This window comes from Sylvia atricapilla, chromosome 6 (assembly GCF_009819655.1).
Source record: "Sylvia atricapilla isolate bSylAtr1 chromosome 6, bSylAtr1.pri, whole genome shotgun sequence".
Taxonomy (NCBI): Eukaryota; Metazoa; Chordata; class Aves; order Passeriformes; family Sylviidae; genus Sylvia; species Sylvia atricapilla.
This window is the reverse complement of record NC_089145.1, coordinates 6526701-6548480: the sequence shown is the minus strand read 5'-3', so window position 1 is coordinate 6548480 and position 21780 is coordinate 6526701. Positions and strand designations below refer to the sequence as shown.

At 47.3% G+C, this 21780-nt stretch overlaps 1 protein-coding gene across 1 annotated transcript; it reads left to right on the top strand.

Annotated features, from left to right (window-relative positions):
• Positions 1-8220: 8220 nt before the first annotated feature.
• On the top strand, positions 8221-12234 carry DBX1 (developing brain homeobox 1). Its single transcript, XM_066322235.1, has 4 exons — positions 8221-8575; positions 9129-9230; positions 11296-11498; positions 11857-12234. The coding sequence occupies exons 1-4, from the start codon at positions 8221-8223 to the stop codon at positions 12232-12234; spliced, it is 1038 nt and encodes a 345-aa protein (XP_066178332.1).
• Positions 12235-21780: the final 9546 nt, after the last annotated feature.

Here is a 21780-nt window from a genome sequence, read left to right as displayed (position 1 = left end):
TTTAAATCTGCTAAATCCCACCTGATGGTCCTAAAGAGCCTACTAGAGACATATAATTTGGTGTTCTCCACCCTTTTACATTTTTAATGGACAAGGAAAAACAGAAAAAAAAAAGAAAAAAAGACAAAAATCATGACATGATGAGAGCCAAAAATGTGACTGCAACCACTAAAGCATGTTTTTTGTGAACCAATTCTCATAGCTACAGGTGTGATGAGAAACCTGAGAAAAGCTGTTCCATATTATGAAGATGCTCTTCAAACATCCTGGCTGTCTCAGTCTAAACTTCAGTTGTCTTTGATATTTCCTTCTGCAGCATCAAAACATTCCTGACAAAGTCCTGAAAGGAGACAAGTGCATTCAAATTCTTCTAGGGCTTAACCCCATCGCATTGAAATTACCATGAGTTTTGCCCCTGACTTCAGCCCTGACAGAACAAGCAACATTCTCAGGCCAAAGGCATGGGGAAAAGCTTTTCTACAACTCTCTTTACATGCTCACACTCTCCTTAGTCCCAGAGATTTCCGTTTGCTTTCAGAGAGCTGAGGCCATAAATGGGTGACACACTTCACTGTGTATCTGTCTGATCTCATAGCTGCTGGAATGCAAGTAGGGCGTTTTTTCTTCTGTTTGTCAGAAAGAAACACGATTCTCTGAGAAAGGATGCACTTCCTGCAGGTTGGGGAAGTACCCATGAGAAAGGCCTTGGCTATTGCAAGACAGATTCTCAAAGTCCAGGATCTCATCAGCTTTTCTCGAGGATGAAATGGAAGAGCCCTTCATCTCTGGACATCAGGAAGCTGTACCTCTTGCAAAGCAAACCCAGAAGAAGAGTGGTCCTGTTCAAGTCTCCAGGACGAGCCAAGTGTTTTCTGAAGAGAGCAACTCTTTCTCACAAGCGGAGATCCAGTGGAAAATCTCCCGGCTCTGCAGGAATCCAATCATCCTGAATTTAGATAACAACCCCAGAGAATCCTGAAGAGATGTCCATGATACCCAAGACTATGAAGCTGGTAATTCCTTGGGCATTACTGCTCCTTGGTTTTCTATACCTGAAACAGCTCACTTGGTAAAAGCATCCCCAAGGACCAGGAGAGATACAGAAATTTTCATTCCTCTCGCTTCCCATTTTACACAAAGAGACTGGGAGCAGAGCACATGGACCATACAGACCAGAGCTTGCCTACTCATTTCTAGGTGGTTCTGTGAAGGCAAACCGTGAGGGGCAGTTTGTCATTCTTCTTCTGTCAGAGGTCCAGGGGTCAAACACCCTCCACATCAACATCTACAAGGACAGCTCGGTATTTCAGGAAACCAAGTGTTCTGTCTTTATTAAAGAGGACCACACAGCTACTCTCGTCCTGTCTTGGGTTGCAATGCAGGATGTATTCTATTCTCATCTGTTGAAACCAGGTGGGGAGGTGTTTTTCTTCATCTCTTCTCTGACCCATTCCTCCTGGCTCTGGGGGAAGGTACCTTCTTTTATCAGGCAGCTGTTCAGACCAGCTGGGGCAGGGTTCTTATCTCTTCCACCACCCATCCTCCCTCCAAGGGATATCTGCTGTTAATGGGTCATCGAGGCTCACTGCATGGCTGATACAATTACATCATCCCAGTGGGAGATGCTCCACCCAGGGGGAGGAGCCAACCATTCCTACCTGGATGGAATCTGAGAGTCAGAACACCAGGACAGCCTTTTTCAAATGGATTCTGAGAGGAAGACCAGACTCATCTCACCACCACTGGACCCTTCCATCATCTCTACTCCAACTAAACCACATCTGTCAGTCCAGGAGGACTTAAATGGACTGCTCCTAACACCCTGACCAACAGGGTGTCAGGTCATGTTCTGACTCTGTCAGTGTTTTCATTTTTGTTAATTCGCCGCCTTTTTTTTTTTTTTTTTTTTTTTTTTTTTTTTTTTTTTTTCGTACTACTACATTTTTAATATTCCTGGTAAAGAACTGTTATTCCTATTCCCATATCTTTGCCTGAAAGCTCCTTAATTTCAAAATTATCATAATTCAGAGGGAGGGGGTTTACATTCTCCATTCCAAGGGAAGCTCCAGCTTCTCCCTGGCAGACCCCTGTCTTTCCAAGCTCAGACACATCCTCTATGGATGCAGGACAGTTTACCAGCACCTTGAAGACATGAACAAATCTGTGGTCAGGGTATGGTCCGTAACTGAACCATTTAACTACAAACTCATTGCATCAATGGACAAGGTCACAAAGGCAGTAGTTACAAGAAAATACTAAATGCCCAGGGAATCTGATGATCAAAAACTCTTGGAATTCACACTTTATTTTTCGAAGATATTCCCCCATTTCAATTCTGAGAGCATTAGAGTATCCCAACAAGGAAATTTTGCACTTGTGTTTACTAAAGGACTGTTACATAGTATTTGTAATCAGTATCAGTGTTTGAAGTTTTTTCCCTTCCTTATCATATGGCTTTGGGTCTCCCACCAAATGAATCACAGGTAATCCCTGTTAAAGGACCTTTCAGCACCTTCACATGGGACTCAGAGAGAAAAACACTCTCCCCCCAAAAGCTGTTTTCCCCACTGAATCATGATGTCTGAAGGTTTTTTCACCTAGAAGGAGCAAAGTGTGCCTCCAAGCCAATCACCACCCTTCTGGCTACCAGCACATAGCTTGGGCTTTCCATTGGGAAACTCACTCTCGTGAGTCTCCCTCTTAAACCTTCCCAGAGAGACTTAAGCCCAAAGGAAGTGAAGCATCACCTGGCTGGCGTGGAAGAATTCCAGAGGTTGAGGGTTAAAGGCTCTAGCCCTTTAAGAAAAGGTATAGAAACAAGAGAAAGTCCTGGGTTTATCCTACAGGTAGTCCAATAGTAATTCTTTTCTTTCTCTGAGAGAGACCGAGGTCCGTGTGTGATGTTCCAGCAGGCAGAGGGGTAGAGAGCAGCCTTTAAATCCATTCTTGTGGCAGACATCAAGGGAGTGTGTGGGCTCAAGGACCCTCAGTTTAAGGTGACAGCCAACTCTCAGATTTTCTAAAATCCAACCCAGGACATACTCATTCTCCTGCTGAACTATGCTGAGTCCTGTCCTTCAAAGAAAGTTGTCCCTCCTGTCAAATTCAGGAGACTGAGGAACAGAACTGGGTCTTAATGACTGAAAAAGTCAGGAGATCTTCAAGTCCCAGCACTTAAAATTGCCCACTGCAAAGAGATTTCAGCAGATCAGTCAGCAGAGAAATTTGCCACTGTCACAAGCAAAGGATCACAACTTTGGTTTGCAGTAAGGAGGCAGGAGTACTCTTAAGGAATTATTTGAAAGACAAAAGGAATTTTCATTCTTCTGACCTACTTGAGCAATGTGAGAGAAACACATGTTTGAGAAAATAAATGGTCAAGTTTCATGTTCTGTCATCCTCCTCCATATTTCATCTGCACGAATTTGGAAACCCTTGGGGCAGAGACCACAACCAAAACGAGCAGGACCCTGTCCACCAATATCTGAAATCCAAACTGCCACTGTCCAATTCCCAGCAAGGTTCCTCTGGGCCAAGTAATCAAGAAACTGATGCAGCAAACAAAACATCATATTGTATTTTGTAAATCCTAGCTCTCCAAAATGTGCCAATCTTAGCTCGTGAAAGGAGTTATTTTTAAGGGGATTGTGTGGTTGTTTATTAGACAGATCAGTGGAGAAGAGAGAAGAGGGATTGTTCAACCCCAGATTATTTTTTTAAAACAAAGGTGGAGGCCGGGGAAAGGATAAAAGGACGGAATGGACAAAAATAATCAAATTTGGAAGAAAGGATGCAAATTAAACAGGCTTGGAAGGAGTTAGTAAAGCGCAAGCAGGACACAGAGACTAAACTAAAGTTAATTACTTTTGACATGATCAGATCATCTGGTTGCATTTCAGGCTGTGTGCACTCTGGGCTGGCCAGCATGAATGGCGAGGGGGAGAAAGAAAGTAACTCTCCCCTCGAGGTCCCTTTGCCAAGTCTGGGCTGTGCGCTCTGTCCGAGATCCCTCTTTCTTTGCGCAGGGAGAGAGAGGGGGAGAGGAGAGGGAAACACAGTTAACCACCTGTCAGGGCTGAGGACACAATAAGGCAGCCCCCAAAAGAGCTTTTCATGCATGCGTAATATATTTGTTCAGCTATTCACTTAATGAAGCTGATAAATGTGATGCAAAACAATAGTCAAGTTAATCTATTTAGTAAAATGTTTTGAGACTCTCAGGCGATGTTAAGGAGGGTAGTGTGCTCGGGGACATTTTCATTTCAATACGCTCATCTCTCCCCTCTTAGGGGGGTTTCAAGCAACCTATGTGAATATAATTTCTTATAAATGTGTCTTTAATGGGTTTAATTCACCCTTGCCAGCTGTTTTTTTAGCTATTTTGTAAGAGCAAAACAAACGTGCCAGGCTTGGAAAGCTAGTTAAAATTAGTTTCGGTCACTGGGGCCAAGCTATATTTCCTGCAAACCATCTGCTTGATTGGCACAATAGAAGGATTTTCAAGAAAAGGGGGGATCTAGAAGAGCTTTGAACGAACCAACAGTTACTGTTCCTTGTGCTTGAATTCTAAAGGTGAAGACTTAGGTGTCTTAATACAGCCTCGCCCCCGCAGCCTCCATTCAAGCTGCCGGCGTGGTCGATGAGCATCGTTCGGGGGCTGGGACACAGCAGGGACGGAGCATCCCTCCCCCTCTCCGGCAGCCCTCTCTCCGGTGGAAAAAAAAAAAAAAAGGGGGAAGAAATAAGAAAACAAGCTAAAAGGCGCACACGCACATTTGCACCGCAGTTTTGGGGAGGAAGGAGGCAGCACTGCGGGCCCGGGCAGCCGGGGGCGGTGAGGAGAGGGGTTCGGCCGGTCTCTTGTGGAGCGGCTCCCGGTCTGGGGAGGGAGAGGAGAGAAGTTGCGCCTGCCCCAGCTGCGGGAAGCGGCCGGACAGGGACAGCGGCTGTCCCGCGAAGGGTGTCCCGCGTGGGGCCACGGCGTGGCGGTGATTGAGACGTCCGTCCGTCCGTGTGCCGGGGCCGGGGATGCGGGAGAGCGATGGGGCTCCGAGCGCGGCTCCGAGCGCCGCCGGGGGGGGCGCCGGCCGGCCCTGCCCAGCCCTTTGGTCTCCGGATTTGAAGTGCTGGCTCTCCCAATTTCATGCGGATTACCAGCCTCGGACCGGGACACACGCAGCTTCAACTCCCACCTCCCCCTTCCTACCCACTTCACCCGCCGGCAGTTTTGGATTCGGGCTCTTTCCTTTTTTTTTTTTCTTTTTTTTTTTTTTTTTTTCTTTAACTTGACAAAGAAAGTGAGTGACTTTTAAGAAATAAATTTGAAGATAACGACATTAAAATGAATGGCAGGAAACACAAAACTGCCCGAGCATAGGTCAAACGGCATTAGTCACAGGTTTTATCCTGAGACATTAGAATTCCCTTTCTCTTAAATGATCACTGCCTCTGAAAAGAAACTTCCAAAGGAGATCTCTTAAAATAAGATCCTTTCGTCTGATTTCTTGGTTTCTTATGGTCTATCTTCCCTTTCAATAGATGTCTAGTCCCTTTTGCCGTGGTGCTTAAGGAATTCTTTATGAGTGTGCTCAGACCCATCACAAGGAATCGGGTCCACGCGTGCCCCAGCATGCGTTTGACCCAACCTTCCAGAAAATGTCAGCCCCTCTTTTTTAAAAACAGAGAAATTAGCAGCAGTTGGTCTATAGCGAGACAAAATGCCCCCGATGTATTTGCAAAGAAAAGAGTAAATCATCTCAAAGGAAACGTACAATGACTGTAAAAAACGAAGTGTTCTCGGAACTGCCCGGGCGGAGCTCATTTGGGAAACGCCGGGATCGGGGGACGCTTGCGAGAGAGGCGGGGAGCAGAGGACAGAGATGGGACCGGGAGCTGGCGGGGTGCCGGGCAAATATTTTACTGGGAAAGCCCCGTTTGCTTTTTCCATTCGCTCCCTAAACAACACCCCCGAGAGCAGCGCTGAGCAGGACCGGGGCTGGAGGTACCCCCGGGGTGGGGGCCAGGGGAGAGCAGAGCCTGGAGCAGGGCGGGGCAGCCCCAGCTCCCCCGGCACCCCTGGCACCCCATGGCATCCCCCGGCACCCCTGGCACCCTTGGAACCCCATGGCATCCCCCGGCACCCCATGGCACCCCCCGGCACCCCCAGCGCAAGCGGGGCCAGGCGCAGGTGGCGGGTGGCAGCCCCGCGCTCTGCCCACGCCTTCCTTCCCCTTTTTTCTTTACCTGCTAAGCATCAAAACTGGGGAGCGGGGAGGGGGGTGTGGGGGGAAACTCCAGCGAGGTTTTATTTCAAAGTGACGCTTTCAGACGGCGGACTTTTTGCAAAGTCAGGTCTGCAGGTGCTCGTCTGCTGGGGGCCGGCGAACAGCACCGGGAAAGCTTGTCAGGATCATACAGTCTCCAGGGCTGATTCCGTCCTCTCCAATAAATAACTTTTTGATTTGAATCAAGGGAGAGGTTTAACAGACTTTCTTTCTTCCCTAATGTGATATAAATCGCAGATGCACTTTTATTGAATGGTTAAAGCATCGACATGGAGATAATCGACACAAAACGTCCGGACAAAAACCATCGAGAGAAATAAAGCTGGTTAATAAGATTTTTGAGAAAGCTTTGTGTTAAAAAGTAAAAAGGGAAAACAGCTGAAGGTGACAGTTAGTTCATGGTTAATAGGATAAAGGCTGCATGGTTGAGCTGCACACTTCTGCTTGCAAAGGTTCAGACACACCAAAGGGCTGAATGGGGTGCTTTTAAAACATAGGACATTTAACACATCTGTTATCGTCTTTAACAGAGAAATCAGGTAAAACCACTCTCAATAGCGGCTTTCATCACCCACCTCCAAGGGAAACTAACTACACTTGCCCCTGTTTCTGTATTTGCCACCACAAACAAAACTTCTCTGCCAGAAAAATCCCCGTCTACTACTTTCCCGTTAGACGATGTCATTTGTCCCTCGCACCAAAGTTAGGGGGCTCCAGGCTCTGTGGCACTGAGCAATACACCTTCCGAAATCCCGCACAGGCGCGCAGATAAAAAGCCAGATCAGGTGAATTTTGGCTGCTTGGAGCCATCGACACTGACAAAGCCGAGAGTAGCTCGGGCAACTTCAGCCAAAAGGATCCAAATGTTGCACAGCTGTCTTCATTTTCACAGCTGGAGAGTAGACCTCCCCGCTATTTTGAACGTAGATAAGCTCCAGAGGAGCAATCGACTGAGAACCCGAAGGGGTTGCTCTGGTCCCACAAAGCTGTCCGGACCTCTCCCGTGTGCAAAACTCAGATTTTGTGGGAGCAGAGTTCTCACTGGCCACATCAAGGCTCACTTTTCGGTCCGGGCAAACCTCTCGCCTGAGCGCAAGTACGCGAGAGTTTTACGAAGTTCGGATCTTGAAAGGAGAGGTTGGCACGGCAAATACGCCTTATTCTGGACCTTTGATGTGCAGATAGGAAACCAACTCCGTCTACACGCACTAATTCTGCCTCATGCTAATAGCAGGAGCAGAATGTGTTCAAACCGCAGTGGGATCCACTCTCCAAGCGTGTTTGTCCCTCAACAGAGCTTAGTTCCACGTTTTCCAATTTGTATTTTCATATCCACAAAACCCGTGCTTTCCTGAGAGTCCGCAGATAAGTTTATATGAATATTTATTGATTTATTTCCTAAACACAGCAGGGGAGCGGCAAATAAATTTAGTGCTTTCTTTAAATAATTCCCTTTCTACGAGGCAAGATGTCATTTGAAACTTTTAAATAGGCATTTAATTAGCCTGTGTGTGTTGCCTCTGAACAAAACCCTGCTGGGAGCCTTTGGAGCGCTGTATTCCAAAGAGGCGGTCAATATGCAAAATTGATGACTACACTTTCTTTGTGGCGGGGCCATTGTGCCCTGGTTGCTTATGAAGTCTAATCCAATCATAAATTGCGGCCCCGGACCAATGGAGAAGCCGGGAGCTCGCCCTGAATGAAGCTCAAGTGGAGAACTTTGTTGAACCCCATTGTTGGGGCTGTCACTTTTGAAAGAGCCTCAGCGGGGCTGACCACTATAAAACCCACGGTCCAGGAGGAAGGGGCAGAGAGAACTCCGCCAGGCTCTCTGGCTGGATCTTTACCAACCCAAGTTTGCAAAGCAGAAAACAAAAGCGAACAAACAAACAAGCAGGCGAGCGGCCCCAGCCCGGCTCCGCGGACGGCCCCTGCGATGATGTTCCCCAGCCTCATCGCCCCTCCAGCCGTCTACCCCAGCCTCCTCCGGCCCACCCCCACCCTCACCTTGCCTCAGTCGCTGCAGTCGGCTTTTTCCAGCCATTCCGGCTTCCTGGTGGAAGATTTGATCCGGATCAGCAGGCCCACCGGCTACCTGCCCAGGACTGCCCCCCAACCCAGCATGTCCCCCCCGACCTCGGCGGCCAGGACGGACTCGGGGACGCCGGAGCTCCCCAGCTCCACCACCGTCGGCTCCAGGAGGATCTGTTCTCCGCAGACTTCCAGCAGCAGCGACTCCACTTTCCTGAAGTTTGGAGTCAACGCCATCCTGTCCTCCACGCCCCGAGCGGGTAAGCGGGGGACAGACACGCCGGTCCCCGGGCGCTGGGGACACCCCGCCCGCGGTAGGGGGCGACGGGCCAGGGGCAGCGCCGGGAGCCGCTCCGGGAAAGGGGAAAGGGAAAAGGGAGGACCCGGCGCCCAGCCGCTGAGCCTCCGGCATCGCTCGGGTTTCAGGGGCTCGGGGCAGCGCTGCCGGCCCCGGGAGCGGCAGGCGGAGGGACGGGTCCCAGAGACCGGGGGTCCCCGGCCGTGTTTTCTGGCTGCCCCTGTCCTCATGGGGAAAAAAAAAAAAAAAAAAAAAAAAAAAAAAAAAAAAAAAACAAAAAAAAAAAAAAAAAAAAAAAAAAACACCAAAACAAAAAAAACAAACAAACCCAAACACAACCAGCAGAAGAAGTGCCGCTTCTCCTCGGCCGTTCCGAGTTCAGTCTGGCTCTCTTATTTTTTTCTAAAAGTACCACAGCGTCGGTCTCCGGACCGAGCGACAGAACCCAGCCTTGCCGTCGGTGAGGTCCAACTGGCGGCTACCCTCCGATTAATTTGATTTTATTTATTTACTAGAAACCTCTCCTGCGTTGCTTCAGAGCGTCCCGCCTAAGACTTTCTCCTTTCCGTACTTTGAAGGATCCTTCCAGCCCTTTCTCAGATCTTCCTATTTCCCAGGTAGGTGTTTAAAAGTCCCAGCCTGACTTTTAAAAGCGTCCCTGTGTGCGGGCGGGCCCCTCTGGTGGCACAGCGCGGGGATTTCTGCCCGTCCCTGCCTTTCCCCCGGCGGGGTTATGCCGCAGTTCAGAGGTTGGAGGGAGTACAACATTCAAGCATCAGTCGCGCCAATTTGCTGCCCGATTTAGCACAGGCAGTGACTGCCTGACATTCCCTGCCCGCTCCCCCCGCTGATCCGCAAATTAGCCGGGATTGTCACGGTCCCGAGGCGAGGCGGGTCCCCGCTCTCTCCCTCGCCCGGACCCTCCTCTCTGCTTCCCTCCGGCCCGGCGGGAGAGGATGTTTCAGCACCACGAGGGGCGGTCAGCTCCCGCCGCCCGCCGCCGGCCAGGGAGGGACGGACAGCGGGATGGAGGGACAGAGGGATGGACAGAGGGATAGAGGGATGGACAGAGGGATGGAGGGATGGACAGAGGGATGGAGGGATGGACAGAGGGATGGAGGGACAGAGGGATGGACGGACAGAGGGAGGGACGGACAGAGGGAGGGACGGACAGAGGGAGGGACGGACAGAGGGGTGGACGGACAGAGGGGTGGACGGACAGAGGGGTGGACGGACAGAAGGATGGAGGGATGGACAGAGGGATGGATGGAGAGAGGGAGGGATGGACAGAGGCGGAGATGAGAGAGGCAGGGAGGCATGAAGAGAGGGAGGAATGGAGAGAGGGAGGGATGCAGAGAGGAAGGGAGGAATGGACAGAGTGAGGGATGCAGAGAGGGAGGGAGCCTGTGGGTGTCCCCCAAGCCTTTCCGCAGTACGGGCGGATCCAGCGCGCTGCTGGAGCGGCGTGACTGCCCTGCTCCACCTCTGCCGCGCCCTTACCCCTGCTCCATCACCTCGGCCGCCCACTAATCCTTCCCTCCTCCACCTTCCCGGTTACACCGTCGAACGACACGGGGAAGGCGAGAAAGCAGGAGCTGTGACTGTTGCAGCACCGAAATAATATGATGCTGAGAGGACAATTAAAAAAAACCAAACCAAAACCAAAACAAACCCGAAATCTGATTACACAAACAAGCTATGAATTTAAAGAGAAAACAGGGAAAGGGAGAGAGAAAAAAAAAATAACCCAAGCTCTTCTATTCATCCTCTGGATAATGGAATTTGCTTCCTTTCTCCAGCATGTGAATAGCCTAACAAAAACAACTTGAGCTTTATAAATAGCTTTTCATGTCCATTTAATGAATATGATTTGGGGAAAGAGACGATTGTGCCATCAGTATTCTCCCGAGGAGCCTGGCATGCCGTTGTGTTTAGTTTGAAAGTGTAAATCTCTTTTGTTCCAATAATATATGGCGTTAGCTGCTTGTCCTCAGTCTTTTTCTGTTAGTTCATTACTACACAATTACCATTCACGCTTCATTAGCATCTCTGTCTCTCTTGGGGAGGTTCCCCCCTCCTTTTTTTTTTTAAGGCGAAACTCTGCCCTTTTTTATCATACTAATGCCATTGGGAACCAGGCAGTGTGCTAATTAGCTGCTACTTTTCATGTCTTCGAATTGAATTCTCCAAGTTTGGAGCGGGGGTGGGGGGGAGAGAGAGAAGAGATTATTATAAAAAGATGAATACTGATTGATCAAAACTACATCTGAAGAGAAGAGGAGCGGTTTTGTTCGGAATCAGAAAAGTCCTCATTTTCATCGCCAGCATAATAAAGCATCTGAAATGATAAAAGCATCTAAAAAAAAAAAAAATCAAATGCTTCTGAGTGGGAGGGAGAGGTTTTTTATTATACCTCTATCTTAGCTGGTACGCCTCGCTTTGCCTTTTCAGGCCGGGGACCTTTGAATCTCCCAACAAAACCGGCCACCACTGACCCATTTTCCACATCTGAGCTGATAGATCTAATCCCGACCACCGCTGTCTGAAAGAGTGGGGGACGGCTGGTTAAAGCCTAAAGCTCCTTTTCACGGCCCCAGGTTGATGGGAGCCCGCCCGAAGGGCAGGGAGGGCTGGTGGGGGCCGGTCCCGCTCAGTGCTCAGTGCCCTGTGTCCCTCCCACAGCTGCCTCCGCCGTGGTCCCCATCCCTGGCACCTTCTCCTGGCCGCTGGCAGCCCGGGGCAAGCCCCGCCGGGGGATGCTGCGCCGAGCCGTCTTCTCCGACGTGCAGCGCAAGGCACTGGAGAAGATGTTCCAGAAGCAGAAGTACATCAGCAAACCCGACAGGAAGAAGCTGGCGGCCAAGCTGGGCCTCAAGGACTCGCAGGTGAGGGGGGCACTGGGTGTGGGGAGGGCAGAGAGTGTGTGACGAGCCAAGATTCCCCCACACTGCCCGGGGGCAGCTTGAGAGAAGCCGGGGAGGAAGGGATGGGGGCAGAGAGAACGCCCAAAGCAAGTTACAGGCGATCAGCAGAACCCAAAATGTCACGATTCCCAGCTGGGTGAGTAGGACCACAGCCTGATTGTCCCTGAGCTCTCTTGTAGGGTCCTCCAGAGATCAGATTCTCTGGCTCCTGTTAGCTTTAGTATGGGCATGTGCAGGGTTCTGAGAGTGCAGCCAAAATACCTTTTCTGATCCTTGTTTTTCCTGAACCATCTCACTCCTCGGTCGCTTTGTCCCCCAGGTGAAGATCTGGTTCCAGAACAGGAGGATGAAATGGAGGAACTCCAAAGAAAGAGAGCTCCTCTCTTCTGGTGGCTGCAGAGAACAGACCCTACCCACCAAGTTCAACCCTCACCCAGACCTCAGTGACGTGGGCAAGAAATGCTCAGGAGGGGAGGAGGAGGAGGAGGAAGTTCCCCCCGTGTGCCCGCCCAGCCCTCAGCATCCCCTGACCTACCACCAGTCCCCAGAACATCTACACCTGAGGGACAGACTGGACTCCCAGATGTCTCCTTCTCCATCCCATTCTAGCAGCCCCAGCAAACCTTCAGACTTCTCAGATTCAGAGGAAGAGGATGATGAAGGGGAAGAAGAAGAGGAGGAGATAACAGTCTCTTAGATCACTTGCCTGCCCCTGCCATCACATGAGGACACTGCAAAGATGTAAATAAACCAGAGTGCTATAAATTGAAGAGGTGCTGTCCCACCCCAATGTCCACATGCTTCTTCAGTGCAGCTTCTTTATCACAATAGCTGCAAGATGTCCTTCGCACTGGTATTCCTCATTTGTTGCCCCGTGTGGAGGTTTTCATGTTCATAATATCTGCCCAACTTTTCATAACTCTCTCTGCTTAGCAATGAATATTTGCTCAGTTAGCTACCTTCTCCCAAAAAACCCAGACAACAGTCAGTTCCTGGCTCTACAGCAGGGAGAAAAGGGAAATTTCCCTGTAGGAAAGGAAACTTCTTCCCCCAGATTAAAAAAAAAAAAAAAAAGGTCAAAAAACTCATATAGATGGCGTGGCTATTTCTATTACCTTTCAAGTGAATTTCCAGCTATGGTCTTACTTCAGCTGCTACTGAAGACTTGCCTGACCTAGTAACCCTTTCCTCCAAAATAAATAACCTTGAGGAGGGACCCAGCCTGAGCTCTGCCTCCCTCCTCACCCCAAATGGCACCACGCTTGTGCAACAGATCCATTGAAATCCCTGGAATGGCTTTGAAGGTATTATGCAAGCATGCCCTGTGTAATGGAGATCTTACATGTTCACAATTTTTGTCTTAATTTATTAATCAATATTGTGTTCAAAGCACTGTCGAATCCACCTCCTTACCCACAAGTTTGTGCTTATTTTCCACCTTGCTTCTCCTGTCCATGGTGTGGACAGAGGAAAGTGGATACACCTCTTTGATTTTTAACTGAACTTTGCTGTCTTTGCACAGCTTATATGAACTGTACACTATTTTGTACACTTACTCTGTATGGGTGTTTTATACCAAGGTTATTGTCAATGAATATAACAATGGTTCAACAATGCTTCTCTCCTTTTTTTTTTTTTTTTTTGTTTAATTAAATGACAGCTAAACTACAGGTGAACGCAGCTGTTTAATTGTGTAACTTATAAAGAAACCCTTTTATTTTGTATTTTACTGTGTACAGACTTTAAATATGTATATATATTAAAGTGGATGACTGTCAAATAATAAAAAAAAAAAAAAGTAGATTTCCAAATTTGATCATTCAGTAATACTTGGTTCTAGACAACAGGTGGTTGTAGTTTGTGTCTGGGAGAGGAAACTACCTTATTAGTGATTCAGTAAGAACTTATCTAATTAAGTGATTTTACCAGAATATCTACCTGCCTTTTAACTAGGGAGCAACTCACTAAGATACTACTGTTTATAGACTGGCAGCAGGTAATTAGACCATTCTGACAGGGTAGGGAAACAGAATGAAGGAGATAAAACTAACTCCTCAGCCTCAAGTTCCAGCTGAGGATCATTCCTACAGCACCAGGCAAACCCATTACCAGCCACCTGCTTTTTGCTTTTACATTTCTGCTATACATCACAGAAACATCAGTGGGTTTTGCCTTGCATACAGGTAGCAGGGGTTTCCTGAAACAAATTTCATTACAAAACTGTGTTTATTTTCTGCCCCATGATCTCTAGTGCCCACCATTCACAACACACCAAAATAAAAGCAACAAATGCAGCAGATGTCCCCCAGATCCAATTCTCCCTCTGTGCTCCACTGCCACAGCCACGAAGGAAGGTGTGAAGGAAAGAAGAGAAAGATTCTGTTTGGAAGGGACCTACAAAAATCATTTAGTCAAACTTCAGAGCTGGCCAAAAATTAAAGTTGTTACTAAAGGGCATTGTCCAAAAGCCTCCTGAAGCCTGCCAAGCAAGGGGCATGACTACCTCCTGCTAGAAAGGCTGTTCCAGGTCTTTAACTCCTTTCCAATTAGGTAATTGGACACATCTAAGCTAGGACGCATTGTCACATTTCTCATCTAATACCCCTCTGACACCTTGAAGCCATTAGCAATTGAGAACATACACCTGACATAGGTGGAATGGAAAAAGAGATGGAAAAGACACAGACAGTATTTATCCCACAGAGTACAGCAAAAGGGCTCACTGGGTTTGGGTCTGTTGTTTTGTAAAAGCCATGCACCAAAAAAAAAGCTAAACAAGGAATTCACTCACTGCTTCCAATGGGCAGGCAGGTCCTCAGCCTTCCCAGGAGAGCAGGAATGGTTACTCCCCCCTTCTTCCTCCTTACCCCCACTTTATATCCTAAGCCTGATGTCCCATGGTCTGGAATATCCCTTTGGTCAGTTGGGATCACCTGTCCTGGCTGTGTCTCCTCCCACTGATGCCTTGGGCAGGCTGACCTAGAACAGAGACTGGACAGAGCCAGAGAATAAAGTAGGGATTTATTGAAAGGCCTCCAGGATACACCTTGGGCAGGACAAGAGCCTGAGCAGGGCTACACCCAAGGTGGACCCAAAATGGTCACAAAAAAGGACAACAAGGTCTTATGACTTTATAAGTTTTGGTCCATTTGCATATTGGGGTTTAATTGTCCAATTCCAGCTTCAGGTTGTGAGGTCCCATCCTTCTTGTTCCTCTCTCCAGCCCACCCTTGTTTGTGCTTTTGGGCCTGAAAGTTGTCCTTGGTCTCCAGCAGGAAAAGGATTTGTTTTGTTCCCTGCTCTGTGAAGAGAGCTCAGCGGCACTGAATATGAGGCTCAGAACTGCACCTCTGGGCAGCACAGAGTGTGAAAAACATGAGAGCTGGAACTTGAAGCATCACCACCCTCCCAGGCATCCCCAACTCCCTCGCCAGTGAGGCAGAACAAAAAGCAGAGAAGGCCTTGGCTCTGTGCAAGCCTCACTCAGCAATAACAAAAACTCTGTTTTTATCATCAATAATTATCAACATTACTATTAGTGTCTATATTATTGTGCATTCAGCACAAATCCAAAATACAGCCCCCTACCAGCAACTGAAGGAAAACTTACTCTACCCCAGCCAAAACCAGCACATCCAGTAAGCATAAGGCTATAGTTAAGTAACTTAAAAAGACAGAACTAATTCAAAACAGAGTTTAAAATCCAGTGGCTACTCCAGGAAACACAGGTGCCATCACACATCCTACAACACTCTAGAAAGGCACGTATCCAAAATAAGAACAGGTATTGCTTATACAAAACCCCTCCTGATTCACTGTTCAACAGAAACTGCTGATCTTCTTATGCCCTCTGCTCTTTGCATTTTCTCTGCACTAGAAATGCTATCAAAAATAACCATTTAAGACTGCTTCTTTTAGCACGAGGGCTGTGACATCTTATACTGCTAGAGAAATAGCCCTACTAAAGGAAAAATATAATGGAATTGCCTTTTAACAGGGAAAAGTCCTTACCCAAAATGTGACGTTTATTACTCTTAGACTTTTTTCTTTTCCTCATTCAGAGTCTCTTTTTTTTAACATTAAAAAACCCCAAACACCATTGTATGACTACTAAGCACAAACATTTGAGATTCAGGGAAAACTAAATATGAAATTAAAGGGCTCATTTTTATTTACCAACAGTTGCCAAACTGTACCTCTGGCTGCAGGAAGGGGACCTCCTTCTCCAACACTTCCCTTGTACAGTCTGGATGAAGAATTCGGAGTTCACAGCTACCATGGGGTGGCTCAGGTGGCACCAGCTGTGCCAAAAGAAGTACTGCAGAAGTAGCCACCCTTCTGGGAGGTCTAATGTCAAAGGCATGAACATTTTCTCTTACCTCAAATGTGGAGAGATTCTAGTCACATTAGGAGCATCTAGTGGCAGCTGGATTTGTCCTGGTGTGCCAGGCTCTGGGAGCTCAGCTTGAGTGTACTTCTGAGAGCAAATTGCTCCATAATTGGAGTGTCAAAGGTGACCTCCCTCTACTCCCTGAAACCAGCTCAGCACTCTCTCTCTGTCTTTATTTTTAGTGTAGCTCTCTGTAGGCTTTGGGAAAGGAGGGAAGGTGATAAGAAGCCTTTCCTTCCTTCATGGAGATGGAATGGTTTCCATAATGACTAGCAGTATCCCGAGTTTTGGAAACTCTGGTAATCCCGTGTGTAATGCACTCCAACAACAACCTCTGTTTTAGGATATCAAAGAGCTGTTTTTAATCACCCCGCAGGCCAGAGGTATTGTTTAACCTCACATCAGCACCACTTTCCTGACCCACGTGACAGGGATTTAACACCTGGGAACCTCCAGGTGAGGCAGAGTGGGGAGTGAAGAGTGGGGCCTCCTCACAAGTGTCTTTACTGGTGTCTTGGTTTGGGAAGACAGGTATCTGCCAGGGAAAGATGGAGCTTCCCCTGGAATGGAGAATGTAAACCACCACCACTCTTTTTCCCAATTATAATTTTTTTTTCAGTTAAAAAGCTTTTAGACAAAAGATTTTGTAGATAAAAAGAGCAGTTCTTTACTAATATATAACAAAACAAACAAACAAACACAACTACAGCATTGATAACAAAAACAGTACCAAGAACTTCGAGGGCTTTGCGTCACAAACACGCAGGGCAGTTTGGTCTCGGTGCCTTTGTAGGATTCTCAGAGCACCAAGCTGGGAATAGTGGGAAAAAGAGTCTTGGGCTGGCAATTGCAGAGTGTCAGAAATGTCCTGGCAGAGCGGAGGCAGGGTCTGGCAGGGCAGAGGGATGCAGGGTCAGGCTGTAGCAAGAGGAACAATGCTGATGGTGTTGCCCGGAACGAAGTTAAAACACAAACTAACAAGGAGTCAGTTTATGTCGTGCTTTATTCGGGGCCCGGGGACCTGGGGACCAACGTCCCAAATCAGGATTCCCAAAGACCCTCATCAAGACTCAGGTTTTTATACCTTTTTACAAAGATTACAAACAGAAAAATCTTTGATAAAGCAATGACGTTCAGCTACTAGGTAACAGGCTTCTAAAGTAATAAATTCTACATGCTTGTCTTATTTAAAACTATAGGTTAATTACCAAAATTTACCTTCCCCCCGTCACTAGACCCCCTCCTAGTAATATTTCAAACTTTATCTTTAAGACGGTTTTCCCTTACAGCATGTTCTTCATGCTTTGCTAATCCCTTTGATTATTGTTTCCACAGACCCAGCATATTCCCAGGCTACCTTCCCAAGGCCTAGTGCCCTAATGCTAGCCAAGAAGCCTTAGCATAACTACTGCTATACAATTTTCTGATATTTTGGTAACAATGGAACTACCACGGCGGGGCAGGGCTGGCTCAGCTCTCGCAGGGCAGCAGAGGAGCTCAGAATTCCAGGGGGAGCAGACGAGGATAGATTTTCCAAGACTGGACTGCAGTGAAATCTTCCAGCAGGAGCACTCCGAACGCCAAAACCCAGACAGCCTGGCTACCTGAAACTTTGTCCTTTTTTCTGCCCCAAAACCCCCACCCCCGCTCCGAGCTTTGACCATCTCTTTGTTTTGTTAAATAGTCTTAAGTACGACATTTAGTCTCCTTGGTAACTTATGGGGAAAAAATTCTTTAGAGTAAAAAGGAACAAAACCTAACCCCCAACAACTGGAAATGCACATGCACCAGGTCTGCTGCTTTTACCTAATTTTCCCTCCTATGTAACCAGCAAAGGGCTAAAATACTTCATAAAATCATACAACAGCACAGGTTGGAAGACATCTGGAAAGATCCTCTGGTCCAGCCTTTTGTGGGAAAGGGGCTCTAGGTGAAGACTGTTACCCTGATCAACCATATTTTGAAAAACTTCCATCAATGGGGACTCTACCATATCCTTGAGGGGATTATTCCATAGAATGATTGTTCTTTCTGTAAAAAAATAGCACTGTGATAGTGAGATAAACCCCTCTCTGGTGCAACTTATACCCATTGCTCCTTGTCCTCTCCATGTGGCTCCTTGTGAAAAGAGAGCATCCATCCCCTTTGTGGCTGCCCTTTAGGTACTGAAGTCCTGCCGTGAGGTCCTGGACAAGTTTTCTTCAGGAGGAGACCCACCTGCTTCAGTCTTTCTTCACAGGGCAGGCTGTCATAACCCTCCCTTGGTTTAGCCAAGCTTAGCCTTGCTAAAAGCAACTTTGTATGCCCCAGCAAGGCTCTTGTAGCCCTTGATGGGTATTTGGCCACCTTCCCCTGGTCAGTATTTATCTCTTTTTTTGGTGTTTAAGCACATCCAAAAGCTCTCTGCTAAGCCAGAGTGGTCTCCTGCTCTGCTTCCTCCCTCTCCCTTTGTAAGGGTTGGATTGGTCCTGAGTAACTCCCAGCCCTTAAAAGCTGCTTGTGCTCTCCATGGATGCTTCCCACAGCCCCTCACAGCCGTGCTCTGAGCATATGGAAGTTTCAGGAGTGGAAGTTTCAGGGGTTTTATCCTTTTAGTTTTCTTCAGTGTTCTTGTTCTCAGGATCTGAAACTTCACGGTGTTATTATTGTTATATCCAAGGCCACCACTGATAGTTATGCAGTAAAGGAACTTTTCTCAGGTTGTGAGCATTAAATCCAGCCAGCAAAGCGTCGTTCTGAGCCAGCATATCCAGCATCTGCAGCAGGAAGCATTTCTCACCGAGCTTTCCAGGATCCTCGTGGATGATTTGGGCACTCCTGTGCAGAAAGAGATTGTTTAACAGTCAGGACTGATTTGGGACTGGAGGTTGGTGGTATGGCAGAAAGTGTGAAGCTGAAAATTGTGCAATATCATTGTCAGAAATCCTGCTGTGGATGAGGTTTAGTGGCTCACACAGATCTGAGCTCATGAGCTTGTTCCATCCCCACCTGGGCTTCGTGTCCTAACTCCTCTTTTGCACTGGGTGGTGCTGGTTCATCACAATCCCTATAAAAAGACACTGGGACCTGGTGAGCGATCAAATGCTGTTTGTTAGAGCCAACACTGCAAGATGGGACCAGCAGAGACAATCCCCTGTCCCTCCCCAGCAGAGCAGCATCCACACACAGCATCCTGGCCACACCTCACCCATGGCTGGGGGCATTCAGGGTGTCACAGGAGGGTGTTTGCTCACAGCAAAAGAACTCTATTAACCATTTCTGCTGTCAAACAGGAAGGATGCACCCATGAGACCTTCTTGCTGCATGGTTACATGTCGTGTTTTATCTTGTTTTTGCCAGTGTCGGGATTAAACGCGCCAGACAGTATTTCCTGTTTGGACTCAGATGTTTATTAACTCTTATCTACATTTCAGTCTCACAAGCCATGAGTCCTACAGCACTTCTAGCTAACAAACTGAGAATGGAGCCTTATCTCTCTCTCTCTAAAAGGCCTTTTAAGGATAAACTGTCTAATTATGAAAAAATACCTAAATTATTTTTACTTTTAACCCAATAACCAACCTTTTCTATCCGATTACAAAACACCACCCAGACCCAGGAAGAAGAAGGTGAAAAAGAAGGACTGGCTTCAGCCCTAAAACCTCCATCTTGCTTTATATATATATTACTACATTCTAAAACTTTAACCCTAAGTTTTCCACCCTGTGATATTACACACTTCTATTCACACTACACACCCATAATCCCAGTGCTATCACTCAATTTTGGAAGCCTTCTCCAAGGCCTCAGGTGAAATGCAGTGTTTTCCTGGGGGTCAGTGCCTGTCAGCACAGAAAGCTGAAATTCCCAGTGCCCAGGGTTCCAACAGTTACACAAAGCCAAGGACACATGGATGGCTCAACCCCTCAGAACCCAGCAGGAGCTGAGTGCCTCTGCCAGAGTGGGCTGAGCTGATCCTATGGACAAGGGGCTTGTGCATCCCAGGTCTGGAGGCCAGCCTGTCCTGGTGGCACAGGGCAGCACAGCACAGTCCTGGCTGTACTCAGGCCCACTGACATGAAGATCACCAGCTCCTCCATCTACGATGGGATTTCAGTCAGGATCTCAGTGGAAGCACAAACTCTTCCCATCTGCCTGTGGATCCCACTCTACGTAAAGTCCTTCAGACTTCCTAACTACCCAGCCCCACATGGGTGAAACTCCCCGAGGAGGAATTACCTATCTTTAGCCAGAGCATGGTCTCCACTCCCTGTAACATCTCTTGAGCTTCTGAGCATATCAGAAATACTTGTGACCGAGCAATACTTGTGTCCCAGCTCATTGCAGGAGGTTGGACTAGATGACCTCTAAAGTTCCCTTTCAACCCAAACCATTCTATGATTGAGGAAGGAGAGAGGAACACTGATATCTTTCTGTGGCCAAGCCAACAAAGATGATGATGGGGCAGGATTTGTCTACAGTCAGCACCACTGCCAGGGGCAAAGATGAAAGTTGTCCTCAGCTGCTGTGCTCTGCTCTAACTCCCAAAAGCCCAGATGAAATGTGTCCACATTAGAAACCACAGATTAACTCTTGGTAACCACAGAGATCAATGTCAGAATCCTGGGCATCAGTGAAGTGGTGAAATGGACAGAAAGTGTGGAATGGAGGATGGGAGCCTGCAGGGTACCAGGAGGAATTTCCTTGAGGTGACTACTCCAAAGTACCAGTGGAAAAGGTCAGAGCAATGAGAAGGGTGTGAATACATGTCACAGGCTGCAGACAGAGCTTATAAAATTACTCCAGAGAATTTCCCTTCTCCATTGCAGAAAGGAAGTCAGCATTGATCCTACGGCGCTGAGAAATGATGAGATCGATCCAGAAAGGACATAAAATGAAACAGGATGTTGGAAAAGTAGGAAAATAAAGGTTGAAGAGAAGATGAGGTAAAAGAAAAAAAAATCAAGATAAGTGAACAAGATAGAGTGTATAGAGCAGGGACAAGAATAATGTGGCAAAGGGACAGGGCAGCCAAAAAAGGGAAGGAAGGGAAGAATTCCTGAGAGATAATAAGCATTTTGGCAGTCCAGCTTGGATTCAAAAATTATCCAAGATCATGGCTGAAAGCATTTTCCAGCACCAAGTCTAGGACAAGCAATTCTGTGAGTCAAAGGAAGTTTACAGAACACAGAAAAATGTGCTTGAGCATGTCCAAAGCAATTCTGCCTCTGGAAAACTGCTGTGGAGGACAGACAATGCCCACATCACAGATCAGCTCTGAGCTACCATTTACATTGCTGTGTCATTTTGGATTGAACTAACTTGACTGGAGATCATCAGTTTTCAGCAGAACTTCTTCTTTTCCTATTTTCCTTCAAGTTTTCTACATGTGAATCTATCCCACCAAATTTAATCGTTCAAATGGGTGATAAGTGGACAAGGAACTGTCAAAAACCCAGAAATATGAAAAGAGTTAGTCTCCAGAAAAAAAAACAAACCCAAACACCAAATCCCTTAGATTTTAAGTGCAGAGGAGAGAACTTTTACTTTTTTTTTTTTTTTAGTCAGAATATTTACTTGCCATGAAGGAGAAAAGTTTCCTACATGTTTTTACTGAGTATTTTTTATTACTGTATATCCACAATGTCTCTATCAAATGGGTGAAGAGGAAATTGGGATACTGTGTGGAATGTGAAGGTTGTCCAGAGGGGTTGGAGATGCCACTGGAAACATTCCAGGCCAGACTGGATGGATGGGTGAGGGCTGTTGGCACCTCCTCACAAGTACTTACAAAAAGCCAACAAAATCAAAGGAGTGATCCCCATACTCCTCAAATGAAAAACTGTAAAATGCTGATTAGGAAGGGATAAAAAG